Source organism: Alligator sinensis, unplaced genomic scaffold (genome assembly GCF_000455745.1).
Source record: "Alligator sinensis unplaced genomic scaffold, ASM45574v1 scaffold170_2, whole genome shotgun sequence".
NCBI classification, from domain to species: Eukaryota; Metazoa; Chordata; order Crocodylia; family Alligatoridae; genus Alligator; species Alligator sinensis.
In genome coordinates this window covers 1101730-1124890 of record NW_005842290.1, presented here as the reverse complement: position 1 = coordinate 1124890, position 23161 = coordinate 1101730, and the positions used below count along the sequence as shown (strand labels likewise).

General features: G+C 46.8%; 1 protein-coding gene across 6 annotated transcripts in view; it reads left to right on the top strand.

Annotated features, from left to right (window-relative positions):
- The first annotated feature begins 7779 nt into the window (after positions 1 to 7779).
- Positions 7780 to 23161, top strand: part of LOC102384208 (cocaine esterase) — a 36306-nt gene continuing 20924 nt past the window's right edge. For 3 of the 6 annotated variants that reach the window (XR_003095116.1, XR_003095115.1, XM_025209476.1), the window contains exons 1-4: positions 7781 to 8132; positions 11948 to 12152; positions 14130 to 14268; positions 18270 to 18403. Coding sequence is in view for 2 of the 6 variants with exons in the window: in XM_025209476.1 (XP_025065261.1) it covers positions 8123 to 8132; positions 11948 to 12152; positions 14130 to 14268; positions 18270 to 18403 (488 nt within the window). In the remaining 4 variants the exon portion in view is untranslated. Of the gene's footprint in view, positions 8133 to 11947; positions 12153 to 14129; positions 14269 to 18269; positions 18404 to 23161 lie in introns of all 6 variants that reach the window. The other 3 variants (XR_003095114.1, XR_003095113.1, XM_025209474.1) reach the window with 2 other exon arrangements.

The following is a 23161-nucleotide window of genomic DNA, read 5'->3' as shown; positions in this document are numbered from 1 at the left end:
TCCGCTGGAGAGGGCCCCTGCTGCTGAGATGCCAGCCACCCCGGGTGGAACTGGGACAGGGAGGGACTGGGACTGGGACTGGGACTGGGACTGGGACTGGGACTGGGAGTGTGAGTGAGTGAGTGAGTGAGTGTGTGTGTGTGTACGTACATGGAGGTGTGCATGCACATGGGGGTATGCATGTGCGTGTGCATGCATATGGGGGGTGCATGTCTGTGTGCACATGGGGGTGTGCGCTGGGGGTTACAGCACCTGGCAGATGGGCATTGTTTCACACGAGGGTCTTCCCCATGTGGCCGGGCTTTGAGGTGCCCGGAGCCGGGGCCCCGGCCCTGCGACATAGCGGGTGTTGGGGGGTGGAGGGGAGTCTTGTTTGGCGCCGGGGAGCCCGCCTGCCCGCCCACCCGCCCACACTGCCGGCCCCCTCTAATGAGAGCGTGCGGGGATGGGGCAGTAATGGGGGCACCAGCACCTTCTCAGTCTTGGGGATGATCGTGTGACGTCCCCGGAGCTTTCTGTGAAACGTGCGTGGGAGAAACTGGGGGGTAATGGTTTGTGTCTGAAAGCGGGGGCACGAGGCACTGGTGGTGAGGACGGCTCTTTGTCGCCCCAACTCGATTTAACCATTCAGTTGTGTTTTCATTCAGCTGCAAAGGATCTGCGGCAAACGTCGCTCCGAACCAGCCTCTGCCCCTTCAGTTCCTTTCTGGTTGAACCCAGTTCATGAGCGTGGCTTGTTGTACAATTTGTTTCTATCTTCTCTCTGCAAACTTTGCCCGGTCTTTCGTAACCCGTGTGTCATAAACCTCCGTAATTATTATAACTCCTTTTCATGCTTGGCGCTTGGTGTGTAACGGGCAGTCTTTGACTTGCCGCATGGCAGACTTTTTATCTTGCACTTTTAAAAAAAAAAAATCTTATTCAGTGAGTTGATGTCCCTTTTGGTTCATAGCGAGTATTAAACTGAATGGAGCGTCCTCAGAACATTTCATGGTTGTGGGGTAAAACTGTGTACGTTGCAGACCTGTTGCCTGAGACTAAAGCCAGATCCTGCGATGTGTGTACGCACTTGTAGTTTTAGTGATATTGAGGCCCGTCAGTAACCTAGAAAGTGCAGTGCAACATAGTAATAGTATAAAAATGGATAGATGTCCTTTTTAAGCATAATTATGACATGGCTGTAGTAGAAATGATATTTTAGACTTTCTTCCAACTAATTTTATTTCTTAGGCTTTTTAATCTGCCTCCTAATTTGGATTTCTTAGGATCTCTTCTGAGATACCGAATCTCTCTTTATGTGGGCAAACAGCATGTTGTGTGACTAGGCACTAAAGCTTTAGTTGGAAAGTTGGATACATAAAGAAACATTTCTTTGCGTTATATGAGAAGCAAGGGTTTTTTTTTAGTAACACCTTTTATTATACCAACTGAACAGTTTACTAAGTACCCTTCTTTACTACTAGGAAAGACACCCCGATAGCCTGTGCTAGACAGGAGATAAAACATTAACTTCAGCATGTCCGTGAAAACAGCCGCTTAAAGAAGTGGTGAGAGGTCATAAGCTGGGGGTGGAGGTGGAAGAGGTTTGCAAAAGCCAGAGTAAAGAAGGTATCAGAAATACCTAGAAAACCAGTGACGGACAATTGAACTACATAACCTAATTTTGGAAAAGAAAATCGTTCAAAAGGAAAGAGACAGAGAGCAGGTAAATTGTAATAAGCCTTTTTTATTTATTTATTTATTTATTTATTTATTGCTTAGTCCATAATTTTTAGGGGTCAGAACAGCTTAGAATTTTTGTTCCCAGACCTGTTTTCTAAAGGTATTTTGTAGATTCCCTCTAGTACAAGGACTGAGGAAACCACAATAGAGGGATTGTTCTTTGGGAACTGTTCTCTCCTGTTGACTAGGTGTTTCCATCCTTTACCACGTTTCTGTAGGAGTTCATTCTAAAGTATAATGGTGGCAATAGCCCCTACAGTATTACCAACAGAAACCCCTTGTTTCTTGCATATTTCCTGGACCATGAACACTTGTGGCAAATGCAATCACCTGGTGGTCTTGACTGGATTCTGTCTACTTCCAATGACACCATAAGCCTTTTTTTTTTTTTTTTTTTTTAACAAAAAGACACAATGGATTTGAACTAGAGGATCTAATGGAAGTGTGGGAAAATGTACATATCCATACTCAATGTGTTTTTAAAAAGTTAAGCACATTTCAAAAAACTATGCCTTGCTGCAAAAGAATTCTGAAGTGTATTTTTATGAACATTTTCTTTCTGTATACTCCACTTCTTACACATGCTGAGTAAATGTATAAATTACTTAAATACATAGCACAACACTAACACTGATCTGTTTTGTTTTTTTTTCCTTTTGCTTACAAACACCGTTTCTCTGTATATCAGCTGAGTGAATCAGATGCCTACGTAAATAGGAATGCTTTGCTTCCACTGTCTACTTGGTAAAGTACTTGTCCCCCTCTAACCTTAATTCCTGAGACTGACTAATGCTGTCAGTGGCCAGGCTTCTAACGCAGCTCGAAACTGCCTCGCTTCTCCTGGCTTCAGAGAGGTTGAGGCTGCTGACATACATTCCCTTAAAAGGACAATGGGATCTGATCCCCAATCCCAACAGTTACGCCTCCTGCAGAGGGATGAATTTGGGATTGGGGATCATATCCCAATCACACCCTACTTGCCAGTGCAGGGGGAGTCCAGGATCCTGAGCCCAGGCTCCCCCTGCATTGCAAGGGTGCCTGGCTGGCTTTGGGGCCCAATTTGAGCCTTGCTGCAATCCCTGGAGCAGTTGACAATCAGATAATTCTCAGATGGATTAAAGCCATACCAGGCTTGAACCTTAGTGTGATCCCTGCCAGCCAACTATCGGCTGATGGTTGGCAGTATCAGGGCTGCACCAAGCAGCCCCAGTCCTGATCCTGCTACTGAGCAGCTGATTGTCAGCAGCATTAGGGCTGTACTCGGGTTTGAACCCTGGTGCCATCCTAGAACCAGCAGACAATCAGCTGGCCCAGAGGGACCATATGGAGCTAGTTGGAGACCCTGGTGCAGTCCACTCAGCCACATGTTCATTTTAAGACATCATGAAAACCAGCCACAAAGTTGTTATGCTTTTACTGTGTACTAATTTTGTGGCTGTTTTTTTTTTGTGCCATTACCCTTCTGAACATGTAGCCAGTTTACACTTTTAATAATTAACTGGTTGAATGCATCTTAAGTGTAACATTTGCCAAGGGCCAAAGATAGGCATATGGTGCTCTGAGAAACAGGAGTCTTAAAGGGCCATGAGAAATTTAGAGCAGGCAGTTTCTGTACCGAGTTAGCATTGTTCACCTTGATTCCCAGAGGTGCAAAGTCCCAGTAAGTCCATGCCCTTTTTCAAGACTGAGGCTAAATATATAAACAAAGTAATAGTTTTAAGCTTTTGTAATAATTTCACAATATTTAGAGAAATCCATTCATGGACGCTTACCACTTTCTTTTGTTGTATGACACTTAAATACACATGGTGCTTTCTGAATGTGCAGTGTCACTGTTGGTATGTGCTCAGTGCAGTTTTCCGTGAGCATGTCATGTGATCTGCCCTTCCCCACTTCATGTTGTTGGTGGGGGGTGGGTGTTGGTGGTTTCATGTCATAACTGCCACACTTTTCCACACTGTGCTTTTTGGAACTTGTAGGAAGTCTTGTGATCTATCCCAGGTTCCCTTGCAGTGTGCTTAGTGGAGTCCTCCTAGGGCTGTGAGAGCATTTCTTTCTTCTGCTGCTGGTGCCAAAGAAGTTATTGTAGCTGCCAACACACACAGCTTTACTGACCTAGCACACCCCTCAGTTCCGTGTGCGGCAGTGGAGGAGCTCTGCATGACTGCAACCCAAGTATTCATGTTGTAGGATAGCTGTGTGGAGCCTGTATCACAGTTTCTGGGATTCACCAAGCCTGGAGGATGCATGTAATCAAGCAAAACAAATATGATAGGATGTGTGCTGCCATTGCTGACCTTAGCCCAAGTCTGCAGCATGTCTAAAGCGGGAGAAACTATGTCATGACATCCCTTAATTTTGCAGACAAGTTACCAAGAGTGGCTCTAGAACTCCTGCCTGACAAAGCAGACCTCCTAGGACCTGCATGAGGGGTTTTCCCCAGCTCTTCTGTAGCAGAGTACAATTGAGAGACCCCTCAGTAGGGATAACCATCCACTTTTCCACCATCTGGAAATTAGCTATCCCAGATTGCCACAAATTCATGGCACACCAGTTTGGTCTGCCAATTCTTGATGTGGCAGAAGAGGTTTGCAGTGATATTCTGAAAGTTGTTTACCTGCAGATCATTTAGATCAGTGATTCTCAACCAGGGTCCCGTAGGGCTACACAATGCTTACACTGCTGGGTATGCAAACATTTCACAAGATAAACCCAGAGATTTTAAGTTGTTTTCAATACTGTGGATTCCTGTCTGACCTGTTGTGGTCTTCCTGAATTGTTTGCAACAGAAGAATTACTCAAGCATTTTTCTCTAGTCAAAAATGAGTATGAGTGAAAAGTAAGAGCCGGCACTTTCCCAGGGGTGTCTCTTGCCTATCAAGGGGTGCCTTGAGTCTAAGTAGACTGAATACCACTTCTTTAGGTACTGGTTATGGTCTACAAAGCGATAAGAGTGTTTTTGCTGGGAGTGGAGCCTGGACACAGATAGAATCCACAGCCAAATCCCAGAGCTAAAAAGCATTCAGATAACATATCCCCAAGCAAAGAGAGCTTGGGAAATTTGGACTGCCATGTGATCACATCCATGTGCCCTGAAGTGGTTCTGGTGAAGAATGCCTGCTGCCTCCTGTGTCATGTTGTACACTACCAACTTGTGACAGGGTTGTAATCATTTTCTGAACTATTGGAGTGAAGAAGCTGCTAATATGCATGCATAGCACATTCTGTCTTGGATGAACGTTACCATCACTGTGAGTAAAGCCGTGTGCCCTATTTACAAAGATACACAGAAGTTTAGGGCTGGAAGGGACCTCACATTGTGGTTTTGTTAGCCAACTATTTTAAAGTATTGGCATGTTGATTCAGGAGACTGTAAACATTGCTTAGACTTCTTTTATACTTCAGTGATATTTTCCTGCCAAGCCAGCCCTACCTATCTTTTTCATTAGACTTGGGTAGGGACAGTAATAATTACAACAAAGTGTTTTTATTAACCTCAAATGCCTGAACAGTTAGTGACCCCACTGATCACCAGCTAAATTAGCACTTTTAAAAAATATGCACAACACGAAGCCAAAGCAAAGAGCACGTTATGGGGGAGAGGAAAACAAAGTTCCAGAAGACCATGTCACTAGCATCCATGATAGTGATATCTGCCACTCTGTTATCTTTTTCCTTCTAACTGCCTCTTGTAGAGATTTGTTTCAGCACTGGTATGATAAATGGTAGACCTGTGTGAAGGCCTGGCTGTGCCCCCTGGGTGTTGTACTCTGCATGTGTGCTCATCTTGTTTGATGTGATCCTCGCAGACTGGAGTACACAGACTGCAGGCCTGGTTTGGTGGTGAAAGCTCAGCAGGTTAGTACTGTGCCTTACAGGCCGTTAACATTCTGTTCTGACATTGTTCCTGTTTTTGTATCCCTGTGACAAGGGGGTAAGCATAAAACCACCCCCACAAGCTATTACAATATTCCAAGTTTCCTAGTTCTTTTATACCAGTGTGGGCAATTATTTCAGCTGACGGGCCACTGTAACAAATTTTGGTGAGCTATCAAGGGCATGCACAAAATCTTTTGAAAGATATCATTTTAACAAATTATAGGAAAAAAATTCTATACTAAAAATCAAACATCAACTGTAACATTTTAATTAAAAAAAAAACTTTTGTCCTGATCTATATGTTTTTTGAGTAGTGTATATAGAAGCAACTGCATAATAGCTCAAAATGAAGCCTTACTCTTATATATTGTGTGGAGGCGGGGCGAGGAAGGAGGACTTATCAGGTCTTTGGAGCTGGCCAGGGGTGGGGGGGAAGGAGGAGGGCAAGGGGTGCGTGCAGCAGAGCTTGCCTGGGTGGTGTGGTGCAGGTGTGGTCTGCCATCCAGCCTGCACCCTACCCACTCCCTCCCAGGGAAGCCTGCACTGTGCTTCTGCTCACCCCCACTGACAGACTGACAGCCCTGACCCCAGCCAGCGCTCACTGCTTCCTGGTGGGGCTGCTCCCATTGCAGCTGCAGCGGCCCAGGTACTGCTCAGCTCCCCTGCCTCCAGTGGCTGCTCCTCCTAATGTGCCACTCCGGGCACCAGGTGGCATAGGGACATGAGGTGTCCATGGAGACGTGCACTGGGCACCACATGCCCAGCCAGGCAGAGGGGAAGCTGCAGGCATGGACCTTCAGCTCCAGGCTGCCTTCCACCTACTATATCTGCCCACATGCTCATCACATCAGATGGCCGAGTGGGGTGGAAGGTGGCTGCGAGCAGGAGCCCTGTGCGCTGGGGCAGAAACCACCCAGCTGCAGCTCTCTTCTCACCTGGCTGAGCGTGTGGTGCCTAGCACCCATCCCGACAGCTGCCATCACTTCCCCACGCTACCTGGGAGTGGTGCAGGAGGAGGAGCTGCTGCAAGTAGGAGTAGCTGAGCAGTACCCAGGCTGCTGCAGCCACAGCAGGAGCAGCCCCACCAGGAAGCTGTGCACACTGGCTGGGGCAGGGGCCATTGGCGAGTGAGGGCAGGAGTGTGGCATGGGATGCCCTAGGTGGGAGTAGGCAGGGTTCAGCCCCGTGCAGAGCTCTGCAGGTGCAGCCGTGGACTGAATACGATCAGTTGGTGGGCACCCACGTGCGGACCGTATCCAATCAGTTGGCAGGCCGGATCCAGCCTGCTGGCTGTATTTTGCCCACCCCTCTTTTATACATTGTTAAGTGTATTACATCTGTACCTGTTGTACATCCTGCTTTGTATTATCATTCTATCCTTTTTACTCTTTCTTGGCAGTATGGTGCATCTTGCACCATTTATCATTTACAGGCCCTCTCAGAGGTCGAGAGAAGCCTGGGCCACTTCCATTTTTTGAGACTCAAAATACAATGCAATAATTTGTAATAAATGTTCCTTTTTTTATTTAACAAGTGCTTTTCTAGCTTTTTTACTTCTTCTTTCAATCCTGTCAATGTATCTCTGTGTCTGTATGTATAACCTCATTTGGAGATAACGTTAAAAGTCTAAATTTGAGGCCTGGGCCAGATGGCCCTCCTGGCCCCCCTGGGATAGGCCCTGATCATTTATATTGTGTTGAGCCATCCTGTACCTACCCTTAAGCACAACCTAACGTGAATGCATATTCCAGCTTAAGCTTTTAAACATTTTGTGCATCAGTCACAGCTGTCATGAGGTCCATGGTGGTCAACATCTCAGCAAAGCCTGAGAGTATACATACTAATCATAATCAATGGTACTAGCCAGTGCTAAAGTGAGGCCTATGGTGGCTGTTGCCAGGCTCTGTGCCAAAGTCTAGAGACTCTTGCATGTGCAGATGTTTGCCTCTGCCCTGCTTCTCCGTGGGTAGATCCTTGTTGCAGCTTGTGGATCTCCCAGAACCTCTACGTTGCTGCTGCTTGTGCATAAGCTGCACTTTTGCTTCTTCCTCCTGTGCCTGCTCCTCCCTCTTCCAGCAGGTCATAGAATCTGGAACTTCAATGCACTTCAGCCATGATATCTTCCCTGATGCACTTCTTTCTCGCCCTCAGGCTTGAGACGGGGTAGAGGGGATGTCAACTCATAATACTGCTAGGAGAGACACCGACCAGTTGGCTTAACATTAAAAATAGAAGTCTCTCATTACTTCTGCACTCCAAGGCTGCAGTTTACAACTGTCCTAGTTCTTGAGATGTCACCCCCCAATTTTTTTGAGATGAGCAGACCAGAAGCAGCAATAGAAAATCAAGGCAATAGAAAATCATGTTGTTGTAAGGCTGTTGTTTCTGCAATGGTCTTAAGTTTCTAAAGGCCAACAATTTGTCTATGGTGACTGGGGAGAAGCGGCATATGAAGAGGATGTTTTTTCCAGTTGGAGTTCCTCATCCTTATCTGTGATGAGGAAACTCATCAAGGGCACAAATGTTTGGAGGTAATATTCCCAGCAAAAGAAACCAAATATTGCACAGTCTAATTCATAATCTCATTAATATGGAACTCATTACATTTGAACCCGTAGACACTTTGGCTATTGGGGACTGTAAAAAAATGACAGGAAAAAATAAAAATCTCTTCAAACAAGTCCCAAGAGTTGTGCAATGGTGTTGCTTAGCACTTCTAACTGACTTGAGACCTTTACCCCCCTGCATCGTGACTCTGAGTTCATGGCAGAGGGTGGGAGGTGGCGGGAGATGGGTAGAGACCTGCTGTGTTAATCCCTCCCATTGCTTTTACCTTAAACAGAAGCAGATTACATTTCAAGCGAGACTCCTACCTGTGTTATGCATCCTGGCCACCCACCAGGAAATCCTTGCTTCTTTACACCAAAACTTCAAACCCTAGTGCGGGTGGCAGGCAGCATTTGTGAGCCTGAGATTCTGGCTCTAGCATTCTGTTCTGTGGGGATATGTGGATTTGCTGTCAGAGGACCTTAAGAGTTTTAGGGCAACTACAAGAATGGCAGCCTAAGCAAGGTTGTTCTGGCATCTTCATGGTTCTGGAAACTGAAATGCTGTTTGCATCCCATAGTAACTCAGTGATCATCTCCTGTATGAAAGATCTCACTCCTGAGCACAATAATCCTAGAAGACAATAGGCCTGCTACTCGGAAAAATGACAAGTGTCTCACAGCAGTGACAAGTATCTAGTGCTACCCCACCCCTGGCTTTTGTACATGGCAGCTTTGTAGAGCTATCATGCACTTTATGCACTTGAGGCACCATTGGAAAGTCATGGTTATAATACTGCAGCAGCGATTACTCCTGGCTGTGCTAAGTACCCTGTGGGAGGCCACAAGGAAAAAAGGGTCGAGTGCACAATGAAGAGGTATTCAAGGAAGAGGAGGAGTATCAAGATATCACAGGATACAGACACGGGGCCCTGCATCCCAATGACATTCACTTGCCTTGCTTGTACCAGGGTGGACGTCAGTCAGCAAAATTGGGGTCAGAATTCTTCTCTACTATCTTTCCTGCCACGACTTTGATGGTTCGACTAAATTTGGGAGGATGGTGGTTTCCTTGACCCAAAGCTGACTGCCACCTATTCAGCTGGAAGGTGCAACCAGATTAAAAAAAAAAAGGAAAAGAAAAATAAAGAAAACTCCAAAATCCTGACAGCATCTTCTCTCTCTCCTTCTCTCTTCCTCTCTGCCCACAGTTTGGGATCTCTGGAGCTTCTCTCCTTCCCCATTTTTCTTCTGGGGCTCTCAATCGTGACTCCAACAATCAAGCAATTTTTCTTTTGCTCCCCACTAATTGCTATCCCGCAGGCTTAATTGAGCACCTGCCACAATCAATTAACGTGGAGCCAGGGTTTCCTCTCTGTCTCTCTCTCTCTCTCTTTTTGGTTTTATTTCTCTGAGCTCTGAAGACCCAATAGGTCTGTTGACCTGTTCCCAAGGACTTCAGCCCTGGCCAGCAGGTGGAGTTTCCCCTCACTGCCGACCCCTCTTCCTCTCCTTTACTTCTTTTCTTCTCGCCGGCACCTGGGGTTGGAAATGGCTCCCAGGGGCGTAATTAAACCAATTCAGTTCACCCGGCAGGCTGATAAGACTCCACTGGAGCGGATCAGGAGATCCCTCCAGAGCACAGCCGGGTTGCAACAGCCGAACGGTGGGGCCCTCCTCAAAGCAGGTACCCCAACCTTTCCACAAGGAGGAAGTAGACATCTGCAAGCATAGTCATGAGATTGCTTTCAAGGAACCATCTGAAAGCATCTTCTCTGCTCCAGGTCAGATGTACACAGATGAAAGTAGAAACTGACCTTTACATACTCAGAAGCTAAGGTGCAGCATCACCATGAGCTACAGCGACAGCACACAGGAGGCCTTACAGCTGAGGATGTTCAGCTGCTTGCTGGACTTGACTTGAAGTCAGCACAGGGATGAAATACTATGGAAGAAGCAACTCGATTTCTTAAAATGTTGTCGACACAAGGACTTTTAACCTCCCTAAAGGTACTCTCATTTAGGAGTAAAGTAGTTTTAGTTCACTATAGCAAGAATTAAGATACAGTTGTTCAAGGCCACACAATTCCTGAAAGCAAACATCCATGCAGGGGTTGAATCAGCTTATGTGCTTGAAATTCACACCTTTAGTTGATTCACCTTAATTTTCCCGAGCATCCCTGCTTGGGCATGGTTTCAGGCACAGCACTGGGAGAGGTATTGATCCAAAGGAAAGGAATTACCCTTTCTTAATGGTTATTGATGTGCGGGCCAGGAGAAATCCGGGCCCTTTTTCGTGCTGCACGCGGGCTGTGGCCAGCAGCCCGGGCACGCGGGGTCGGAGAGGACGGGCGACGAGCTGGAATTAGGCACAGACGCTTAGCGGTAGATTTAAAGATTGTTTACTTACACCGAAGATGGTCGCGGTGCAGGCAGGAAAACTTGCTTGAGTTGCGGTTACAGACAGGAAAGAAGAGAGGCAGACAAGAGTTCTAAACTCGTGAACTCTAGCCCAATCCGGCTGAAGGCTCTAAACACGCGAGTCCATCTTGTCAACCGAAGAAAGTACTCGTCCGAAAAGAGCTCTGAATCAACTCACACGAAGTTTGCTAGGCTCCGTGGTTGCTTCTGCTCACTCACCCACACGAAGTTTGCTAGGCTTCGTGGGTCCGGTTCTTTTGCGCGCAGGGAGGGATACGTCTAGGAATCTATCGGCGACGGGGAGAGGCTAGAGGCTGATCAGACCTCTGTAGCCTGCTTGAAATGCGCTGGGTTCAATAAGCTCTGCAGCGCTTAGAGATCTTCACACAGTGTGAAGTCTCCTCCTCCCGGTGTTCATGGAGTCCTCCAACTTGGGCAGAAACCACTCAAGCCTTTTATACGGCTAGCAAGCCAATCACTAGCCTCCACGTGTGAATAATTTAGAACTGGCCAATAGTGGGGCTCAAATTAGCATACAAATGGTGGGAACTCTTTGCAACGAGCATTTCTGTGCTGCAACAAAGAAATGCACCCTGCAAAGAAAGCTTCAAATTAGCGGGAAATTCTCCCTTGCACCGGGGTTCTCTTTTGCAGCAGAAAACTCCACCGTGCAAAGAAGCTGTAATTTAGCGGGAACAATTTAGCAGTGCGGAAGCACAAAAACAAAAATCACACCTTTTGGGTTGTGACAATTGATTCCAGCAATGCCTCGCAACACGTGAAAAGCTATACAAAACACATGGAGGCTTGATTTCTGCCCCAAGAGCTCACATGCTGAGAAAGAAACTAACCAGTGTAAGGAGAGATACTACAGATCCATGCTGGAATTAGCCATGTTATATCAATTCAGTGTTCAGTAACCACTTTGAGCAAACCCATTTTTGTTTGTTTGGCAAGGCAACATAAGGCTACCGTAGTTGGAATGTATTTCTGCCCTCTGATTGGGACTATACTGGAAAAAAATTCCAGTAAATTACTGTAAAGAAAGTTATTTCTTTCAGTAGATGTTACTATATCCTTCTGCTGTTTGTCCAGTATAAAATATGGAAAAAAGATCATAAGGACAGAAGTGACTGGATTGATCACAGGTAGTCTGATGCTTACATAGCCTTGCCTGAAGAATTTCATCTAGTAGCTCCCCTGACATCCACTCCAATGCTTTAAAGACATAAAGTAATGAAGAGCCTACCGCATCCATTAGCTAATTTAACATCCCTGTTAAAATTGCAACTTATTTCGGGCCTGGGTTTACATAATCTTAGAATGAAATATATAATTCAGAATAAATAATGTGTCAGTGTCTTATCTCTGTTATGCAGGGCAAAAAAGTGGACAGCCGGAAGTGGTCACCAAATATGGGCGACTCCTAGGAAAACAGATCAGCGTAGCTGGAGCCGACAGACTTGTGAATGTTTTCCTTGGAATTCCTTTTGCAAAACCACCTGTTGGACCTCTTAGGTTTTCCCCACCACAACCACCTGAACCATGGAGCAATCTGAGAAATTCAACTTCCTTCCCACCAATGTAAGATCCAGTTGCCTTCACTTTTGTATAGCTGCTCTGTTGGCTAAATTAGCCTAAACTTAGCCGTATACACCTTACTGAAAACATTGGGGTAGTTATGTTTTGTCCCATTAAGAACGTGAACTTCTAAAATTTCTGCCATTTCTCTTGTGAACTGAATGGTCTCATTCCTTACTAAAAATACCCTAACAGCTATATTTTCAGTAGTTAATATAAAGCTAGAGATCCAAGTCAGTGTTGGGTGTGAAATTAAAGGTACCACATTTTAGAAAAAGAAAATGACAATGGGACTTTACACTTATAATTTTCGATGTTCTCTCTGTTATCCTCTGAGAGAGGATCCTGGAAAATAAAACCTGATGAGCCAGTTTACTTGGGATCTAGCTGCCCAAATAGGATCTAACACGCAAATAATTTTAACTGTAATTCCCAAGGTGCTTTGTGTACACTGTAATAACTTTTCCCTGCACCTTTTTGGTGGTGATATCAGTATTACCTTGTGTAACAGGATGGCATGTTTCTGTGAAGAAATAGTCCTGTTGAGAAAGTCTACATATGGGGAATTTGGCTAAGCAGGAAGCATCCTGCTAGGAGTTACAAGCTCCTAGAGCAAGCAAGGGTAAAGAAAACAAGCTGTGAGCAGACCAGTTTGTTACAAGGAGGGGCCAGGCTGTTGTGTTGGGGCCAGAGGAGAAAGGCTCCCCCCCTAGTACCTGAGACAAGGAAGAAGGGGTTGGCTTTGTCTGATTGTTTGTTGCTTTGTTGCCATGTTTCATTTGGGAGGATTAGCTGAGGAACTTCTCGGGGAGCAAAACCCACCTGTGGAAGCCACCAGGCTAGGCAACTTGCTTACACCTTAGCACCCTGGCCTGGGACACTCTCGCACAACAACGTACAAACAAAAAAAAAAGGTGATCCTTGGTCCAGAGGCTTCAACCTATGTCTGAGACCAAAGGCAGTCAGGGGTTGGAGACAGATGTGAAGGTAGGAACAGACCATAACAAAGCACTGGCCAGAATAGCAGTTCACTGTCCTGGCACATCAGTGCCTCACCATTGTCAAGATTTTTGTGGGCACTTGTGGCAAAGGAGAACTTGAAGGTGGGATGTGACACAACTTCATAGATGTCAGTGAGAAACCCCTCGAGCGGGGGGGGGCAAAAGCGTGAAAGTGCTATTCACACGTTTTCCAGGAGGGTGCTAGAGGCTGGCATTACCGGCCGATCAGAGATAGGAGTCGACTTCTCTGTACACAATGAGAAATGACAGGTAGAGGGGGGATGGACCCAGATCGGTCTTGAAAGCAAAGTTCTGTGGTTTCTGTTTGATGTGATGGAGCAGAGGAAGATGGTGGAAAAAATGTAAGGAGAGGGGTGCCATGTTTACCCCTGATGTCCATGCTCAGTCCTGGTCAGGAAGACCCTTGTTGGTAGGGTAGTTATAAACTATTTTGCTTCAGTCTATATCACTGTCTAACAGTTGTAGCTTTTAGGAGCACCATTTGTCATGCAGTCCTATGTTATGCATTAGATGTCCACTTCCAATCTTTTGTACAGTTTCTAAAAATAAAAGGAAAATAACCCCTACAGGTCCAAAAACGTGTTGGACTGACTGGTAAGGTAGTTTCAACTCCGTGTTTCTTTAGCTATGCCCTGGTTTTCTTTTGGGCTGCAGCTAAAGTGTTGTGTCCCTCAATTTTTTTTGCCAGTAGGGAGTGGGGGGTAAATGTTTTTTCTATTTTTATCTGGACCAGTATTTCAGTTCTTGCTTCTTCAGCTCATCAAAGCTGGTATTACTGCATTTCAAAATAATTTTGTAGTATGAAAAAAAAATAGCAAGTTAAAATAGACTTATTTTAGATTATTCCATGAGTGTGTGAATCTTCAGAAACATTATCATCAGAAATCCATCTTTGTCAGGTAAAGCTTTGTCAGATGCTTTTCATTATTTGATGTTGGTATTGTTTGTATGTATGCAGGTGTCTACAAGACCTGGGGTGGATAGAAACATTGAAAATACTTGAAAAATTTGAAAATCCTACCACTGAAATTTCTGAAGATTGTTTGTACCTGGATGTCTACACTCCTGCCTCTTCAAACAAGAAAGCCAAGTTACCTGTAAGCAAAGCTTGACCTCTGTGCTATACTGTATTCTGTCACTGGATTGGAATAAGTTGGTCATAATGTCCTCTTAAGTCTTTCCTCCCTAATCTTAAAATAGGGCACTGGGGTTCTTTGGCTTCAGGTTACATAAAACAGTACTTGGCAACAACATGCATTGGTTGACATTGTGTTCCAGGTATCTAGGGTGTCCAGAAGGCAGCTGTCTGCTGACTCCAAGCTCTGGTGAGCTCATCGTTGTTCTCTTTAGAGCCTTTCATGAATAGGGACCTACTGAAATTGTAGTTGCACAATTTTTGCAGAAACTGCTGTTTTGGGCAGGCTTCATGAAAAAGCTTGGGCTCTGCGCTTTTGGCAGGCTTGCTGCAAAAAAAACAAAAACAAATTTACCAGCAAGCAGAGAAGCCCTGCAGTCTTGGAGCACATGGGGAAGCTGGAAGGGGGAAAGCTGGAGGGAGGGCAGGGGGGTGCTGCTCACGGTGGCGAGTGGGGTGATCAGCCCTGCAAGAGCTTGCCATCCCTTGGGGAGGGAGGAAAGGGGAAGAAGGCAGCAAGTCAGTCGTGACCTGTGAACTGCCAGCACTTAATAACTTTACCTGTCGCTCTGGGTTCACCATATCACATGTTCTGTATGTGGTCTGTGGCCCCAGGGAGGAGCTGCTTGCTTCACTCACTGCTATAAGCATCCTCCCTGTGCTCCAAGACTGCAGGGCTTCTCTGCTTGCCAGTAAGATTGCTTTTTTTGCAGTGAGCCACTGCTTGAGGATGGCCCAAAACTATGGTTTAATTACCCTGATTAAGCCCAGGAAAGCCATTAATCCAGGCTTAGTAACACATGGATTAATGACTTCCCCAGGCTTAATATCAGAGTAATTAAACCACAGTTTCAGGCTGTCTGGCCATCTGCAGGGAGAGGTGGGACTGACAGTCAGAGGTCTGGGGAGCCCCTGCCGTGTTCAGCCTGTGAAAATGGCCTCTGGCCCTGGGATCTGCCTGTAAAATTGGCCAGCCCCTGCCTTGTGTTCAGTAGACCCCTATTTATGAATGCTTTGCCTCTGCTTGGCAAGCAAAGCAAAGCCAAGCCATGTCTGGATGTGGATTCTGCCGATAGCAGCCTTAGCTTGTGTCGTTACTCGGGGTATGTCTCTAGCAAGTCCTGGGTGCTCTGGGTCATTATATGTTCCTGAGTGTGCCCATTCACTCCCCCTCACTCATCCAGGTCAGACCTAGTAGTGCCATGGGCAAGCCAGTGCCCCAGGCTGCTGCTCACAAGCACTCTGGGGGCAGATCTTAAGAGCAACTGTGTAGGACCTCCCCCCTCCCCGAGGGGCATTGCTGCTGTGTTTCTGAGTTTGGCATAGGTGGGTGGATGGGTGCTCAGGACCTGCTTGGCAGCTCCCTTCCTGAAAGCGCCACATGCATGTACCTGATTTCGCACCCCCACCTTTGTCAGAGTACTAGCTACAGTTTCCTGTAATGGCCCTATCTTAACTGTAGCACCAGCAGACCATAACAGAAATTGGTGGGCTTATCTTAACTCCTGGTCTCTGAGAAGGGTTGGCAGTGATCCAGGACATGGGAGATAGCATAGCTACACAGATGTGGAGATGTCTCATGAGCATGCAATGGGAGGTAGTGTTGGCTACAAATGTCCAACTTGGGATCCTTAAAATCCTAGTTTATTAGGTGGATTGAAACACTGTAATCATAAACCTCGGGGCTGGTCCCCACACATGCACACACATACACACACACAGTAGCAGGCTACAGAGTCAGGTATGCCTATCCTACAAGCGCTGGAGTCTGTCGTTGAGCCTTCTTTTAGCGTGGTGTTATCTTCCAGAAAGGGGTCGCCGGCTGGTCCTTCTGGCTGGACAGGTCTGGTCAAGTTGGAGATCAAGAGGGCGTCACTGAGGGTCACTTTTCACTGCCTTTTATCTGTCCTTGGCAGACTTTGGTGACTCCCCAGTTTTCAGGTTTGCCCAATCCAGGGGTCATTGACCCTCGTGGGACTTCCCCCCACCTCCCCTCGGTGGCTACTGGATGGCATCTGTCAGCCCCAGGGGTCGTCCGCATGTATGTGGAGGTTTGGGAGTCCGTTGATGAATTTAGAATAGGGCTCTGGGAGTGGTCGATCTGGAGATATTGAGCCCAAAAGTTGGTCCCCTGCATTGATTAACTCAGGCCAGGGCTTCTAGCCCTTGATCAGTGACGTTTAGAGATTTCCTGGTTGTTACATTGTCTTCTGTTGAGTTCTTCCCTTGGTTGATCTGCAGCTTCCCAGGTGTTAATTGCTGCCTGCTACCATGTTACACATTCAATCACTGATTCACTGGCTCTTTCAGGGGCCAGCCTGATACAAGGAAGGGCAGTTTGATTCCTGCCCTTGTTAACATTGTTACAATGTATAATTTACTTATGAAACTAAACACATTCAGTTGAAAGTTGAAAGGTGAGGAGTATAAAATATAAGCTACAAATGCCATGGCACACAAATAGATAAAAATACCAAAATACAAGGGGAGATACAAAATGCACACATACAAATTTTAAAACACAATTCCTTATCTTAAAGTGAAAGAGAGAGGAAGGAAGAAAAGGTAGAAAAAGAGAAACATATCCAAAGAGGAGAGAGCAAATGCAGGCAAGAGGAAAAGGGGGCTTTCTGCTACAGTAGTTGTAGGTGGCCCTATACAATGTAGGGCTGTCCCTATAGTGCTACTTTAAGCCCCCTCTAGTCCTGGGCCCCGCTTCAGCAATTTTGCATAGGAGAATAAATGGGCTGTAAGCTCAAATACCCCTGCAGTCTCTTGTACGTTCTTCCTGGTAACACCTGGGAATAGTTCATGTACTCCCAGGCCTGGACTCTTCCCCCTTCCTTATCCCTCTAACCCAAGCCATTTCCAAACCTTGCTGGCTGTCCTATATGTGGTGCCTCTGCAATTTACCATGGTCACCCCATTCATCCAATCTGTCTTCATTTATACCCTGATTATTGCAGCTCCCTTGTCCCCAGACATCCCTGTCACCCAGTCCAGACCAAACACGACTGTGAGGATCCCTTTCTTTGTGTCCTTCTTCATGCTGCCACTCCTCCTTGTGCTCTCTGGCCCTGGTTTCTGCTTTGCTTTATCAAGTTCAAACATCCAATCTTCACCAGGAAGACCCAGTTGAATTCTGCCCCCGCTTTCTTAACCAGCTCTTCTGCTTTCTACGCCCCCAGTATTTTTCTTTGCAAACAGTGCCAGTCTTGATATTTTTATTTGTCTGCATCTCCTAGAACCTTCTTCACAATTCCTCTGTCTCTGTCTTTTTGTGCATTGAGTATCTTTTCTGAGCTGAGCTTACCAAGGTATAAGGCAATTCCCTTCTCCTCCTGACCTAGTCCTTTACTACACCATGATGTGTACTTTGACTTGGGTAACCCTGTACTTCATTCCCTCAGCCTCCCCCTGCTGCTCCCCTACCTCACTTCATTGTGCCAGACCTGAAATCAGCTGTTTGGGACAGGGAGCTGTTTGGACTCTACGCCGAAGTGTTCACCACTTTCCTGCGTGCTGTACAGTAACATAAAACAGCCGTAGCATTCTTGCTGAGTCATGGAGGGGAATGCGTTTGTTTAGAAATGCAAAGTCCAAGGCTAGGTATAAATAATTGAATAACAGAAAAGCTGGAAATTACATGATAAGAAGCATGGTTAGTGTTGAATGGTCTCTGACCCACTTTAAATTCCAGTTGTATCACACTGGAGAGAGAAATGAAAGCTGAAGGATGGTTAGAGGTGTCTTATCAAGTTCATGGTGATAAAAGAAACTAGAAATGGACAGCATGAATGACTCCTAACAGTACCAGCCGCATGAACTTATTTTCACCTGCCATTTAAAAAGAGAATTTTAAAATAGAAAATGCAATATGCAGTTCTTTGTGTGCTTACATTTTATTACAAAATTACCAAATTTAGGATGGCAGGCAGTTTGACTGCCCTTCTTTTATTTCAGGTTATGGTGTGGATTCATGGAGGAGGTTTCACGCTAGGTGGAGCTTCAGCATATGATGGGTCAGCATTGACTGCCTATGAAAATGTGGTCGTGGTAATCATCCAGTATAGGCTGGGTATCCTTGGATTCTTGAGGTAAGACACTGTCACAAGCCCTGGTCAAGCTGCTATGTTTGGATCCTACATGCAGGATGTGTGCCTTTAAGCTTCCTTGAATTTAAGCACGCTTGCAGGGAGTAGAATCTGTTTCTGGTGCTCCTTTCTGCAATTTGAGACCTCGATAGTCTAGCTCAGAGCTTTCCAAACTTTTCATGTTGGTGACACACTTTTTAGACATGCATCATTTCGCGACACAGTAATTCAGTTCCGGGGGGGGGGCCAAGGGAAGCAGACGCGAGTAAGGGAGCTCCACGGTGCCCTTCCGCAAAATTTTCTGCGTTTCGCGCGACACACCTACACACTGCTGCCGACACACTAATGTGTCGCGGCACACAGTTTGGAAAGCTCTGGTCTAGCTGCTTGAACTCTGACACTAGGGTCAGCTCTCTCAGACTCCCCCGCCCTCCCTGGAGTCTGTCTTATCATGCACTCTGCTATCTTGCAGTTTGCCTCTTGAGGGCCACATGGTTATGGAAACAGATTCAGGAATTGCACAGGGCTTCTAAAAACAATAGGCCTGCACCGTAAACAGCTCATAAAAGTTAGATTCATGCACAACAATAAACACACATTTAATTTTCTGCTTCAAATTCCTCATCTCTCTTAATCATTGTTTAAGATCAGCATCTTCTAGGGAGTCCAGGAAACTTCTTCCCCTGCATGTGGCTTCTCCTGCCAGTGATGGAGTCTTTTTCTCTGAACTATATACTCAATTTCTTTTAGGTTTGGTTTGTCCCACGCTGAACAGGGTTCCTTTTCCTCCTAAAGCTTCTTTATTGCCCACCTTCCCATTCCTGTGTCTGTCTGCATTTTTAAACTGTTGTATGAACACTTCAACTCTTTATTACCCTTCTAGGGAAATTCCATATTTTGTCACTTGGATTCTTCTATTGCAGGTGCCCTACCTGCCATACTCACTGCCCTGTCAAAAAAGAATCATTACAATATTAACAATTTATTTTACTTCAGGCATGCAAGTGTGTGACCATGTCCTTACTAGCTTGCAGTAGCATCATTAGGGTGAGGCGAGAGAGGCACTGGTCATGGGTGCTGAAATCTAAACCATTATCCTGGTTTGACCCATCCTGGTGTCTCTGCATGCTATGGAGAGCCCTGCGCTACCCAGCCATAGGGAGTGTATCTGCTATGGGGGAGGGGGCCGAATGATGCCCCTTCACTTGAGGGGGGCTTTGCCATGGGAGAGTCAGCCCTGGCCCTCGGGGGTGGGTGGCCAAACAGGGAGCTATGAGGGGTCCCCTGCACTATTGGCTGTTTCCCAGTACTAGCAGCTCAGCTAAAGCATCAGCAGTAACAGCTTCCACTCAAATGAGAACCCAGGCAGGTAAGACCCTTCTCCCCTAGCACTCCCTGCATGCCAAAAAAACAGCGCAGAACAGAGAGGTCCATTGAACTGCTCAAGACAGACCTGCTGCTGGCAGGCAGAAACAATCGACCACCTCTTCTGGGACTGCCCATATGCCGGAGAGGTGTGGAAGGAAGTCTGTGCTCTCCTCCTGGTGGTGACAGGTTGCAGAGACCTGACCCCAACATCTCACTTTGACCAGTTCATATCCTGGTTCAGGTATGCACGTTGGAAAGCCAGGAAGCTGCTCATAAACAGACACTCAGACCCCACAGTCGAGGACTGTATTAAAATGGAACTAAGTCAGGGGTGGGCAATTATTTCAGGCAGAGGGCCGCTTACCCAGTTTTGGCAAGCTGTCGAGGGCTGCATGGGCTGAAATCAGCTGTTTGGGACAGGGAGCTGTTTGGACTCTACGCCGAAGTGTTCACCACTTTCCTGCGTGCTGTACAGTAACATAAAACAGCCGTAGCATTCTTGCTGAGTCATGGAGGGGAATGCGTTTGTTTAGAAATGCAAAGTCCAAGGCTAGGTATAAATAATTGAATAACAGAAAAGCTGGAAATTACATGATAAGAAGCATGGTTAGTGTTGAATGGTCTCTGACCCACTTTAAATTCCAGTTGTATCACACTGGAGAGAGAAATGAAAGCTGAAGGATGGTTAGAGGTGTCTTATCAAGTTCATGGTGATAAAAGAAACTAGAAATGGACAGCATGAATGACTCCTAACAGTACCAGCCGCATGAACTTATTTTCACCTGCCATTTAAAAAGAGAATTTTAAAATAGAAAATGCAATATGCAGTTCTTTGTGTGCTTACATTTTATTACAAAATTACCAAATTTAGGATGGCAGGCAGTTTGACTGCCCTTCTTTTATTTCAGGTTATGGTGTGGATTCATGGAGGAGGTTTCACGCTAGGTGGAGCTTCAGCATATGATGGGTCAGCATTGACTGCCTATGAAAATGTGGTCGTGGTAATCATCCAGTATAGGCTGGGTATCCTTGGATTCTTGAGGTAAGACACTGTCACAAGCCCTGGTCAAGCTGCTATGTTTGGATCCTACATGCAGGATGTGTGCCTTTAAGCTTCCTTGAATTTAAGCACGCTTGCAGGGAGTAGAATCTGTTTCTGGTGCTCCTTTCTGCAATTTGAGACCTCGATAGTCTAGCTCAGAGCTTTCCAAACTTTTCATGTTGGTGACACACTTTTTAGACATGCATCATTTCGCGACACAGTAATTCAGTTCCGGGGGGGGGGCCAAGGGAAGCAGACGCGAGTAAGGGAGCTCCACGGTGCCCTTCCGCAAAATTTTCTGCGTTTCGCGCGACACACCTACACACTGCTGCCGACACACTAATGTGTCGCGGCACACAGTTTGGAAAGCTCTGGTCTAGCTGCTTGAACTCTGACACTAGGGTCAGCTCTCTCAGACTCCCCCGCCCTCCCTGGAGTCTGTCTTATCATGCACTCTGCTATCTTGCAGTTTGCCTCTTGAGGGCCACATGGTTATGGAAACAGATTCAGGAATTGCACAGGGCTTCTAAAAACAATAGGCCTGCACCGTAAACAGCTCATAAAAGTTAGATTCATGCACAACAATAAACACACATTTAATTTTCTGCTTCAAATTCCTCATCTCTCTTAATCATTGTTTAAGATCAGCATCTTCTAGGGAGTCCAGGAAACTTCTTCCCCTGCATGTGGCTTCTCCTGCCAGTGATGGAGTCTTTTTCTCTGAACTATATACTCAATTTCTTTTAGGTTTGGTTTGTCCCACGCTGAACAGGGTTCCTTTTCCTCCTAAAGCTTCTTTATTGCCCACCTTCCCATTCCTGTGTCTGTCTGCATTTTTAAACTGTTGTATGAACACTTCAACTCTTTATTACCCTTCTAGGGAAATTCCATATTTTGTCACTTGGATTCTTCTATTGCAGGTGCCCTACCTGCCATACTCACTGCCCTGTCAAAAAAGAATCATTACAATATTAACAATTTATTTTACTTCAGGCATGCAAGTGTGTGACCATGTCCTTACTAGCTTGCAGTAGCATCATTAGGGTGAGGCGAGAGAGGCACTGGTCATGGGTGCTGAAATCTAAACCATTATCCTGGTTTGACCCATCCTGGTGTCTCTGCATGCTATGGAGAGCCCTGCGCTACCCAGCCATAGGGAGTGTATCTGCTATGGGGGAGGGGGCCGAATGATGCCCCTTCACTTGAGGGGGGCTTTGCCATGGGAGAGTCAGCCCTGGCCCTCGGGGGTGGGTGGCCAAACAGGGAGCTATGAGGGGTCCCCTGCACTATTGGCTGTTTCCCAGTACTAGCAGCTCAGCTAAAGCATCAGCAGTAACAGCTTCCACTCAAATGAGAACCCAGGCAGGTAAGACCCTTCTCCCCTAGCACTCCCTGCATGCCAAAAAAACAGCGCAGAACAGAGAGGTCCATTGAACTGCTCAAGACAGACCTGCTGCTGGCAGGCAGAAACAATCGACCACCTCTTCTGGGACTGCCCATATGCCGGAGAGGTGTGGAAGGAAGTCTGTGCTCTCCTCCTGGTGGTGACAGGTTGCAGAGACCTGACCCCAACATCTCACTTTGACCAGTTCATATCCTGGTTCAGGTATGCACGTTGGAAAGCCAGGAAGCTGCTCATAAACAGACACTCAGACCCCACAGTCGAGGACTGTATTAAAATGGAACTAAGTCAGGGGTGGGCAATTATTTCAGGCAGAGGGCCGCTTACCCAGTTTTGGCAAGCTGTCGAGGGCTGCATGGGTAGCCCCGCCCCTTGATAGGTGCCCCACCCCCTGGTCACCATCTTGGGACCAATGTCTTAGGACCAATGTCCCAGGGCCAGTGACAGCGGGTTGCAGGCTGGCAGGGGTCTGTGGAGCCGGGCTGGGCTGCACCAGCAGGGAGAGGGGGGAGCTGGCCTGGCTCCATAGAGCCCCTACTGGCTGAGACCCTGTGCTCCTGCTGCCCTGCTCTGGGCCCTGCTGGTGCTGGCCCTGGGACACCGGTGCAGGCCCTGTGCTCCCACTGACTCCTGTGCCCGCTCACTCCCAGTGCCTCCCAGCCCTGCAGTACAGGCAGAGGGCAGTGCAGGGAAGGAACTGGTGTGGAGCGTGGGGAAAAGCGGCCCCTCCCCTGCTCCGTGGCTGGCACTCCCTGCTACAACTGCTCACAGCCTGTGCAGGGCTGTCCTGAGCAGGCACAGGCATCCCCACGCAGGCTGCAAGCAACTGCAGTGCAGTGTGCCAGGCACAGGGCAGGGGAGGGGCTGCTTTTCCCCCACACTCAGTACCAGCTTGTAACCTGCCCCCACTGCCAGTCTGGGCACCACACCGGCTCCCGGCTCGCCCGGT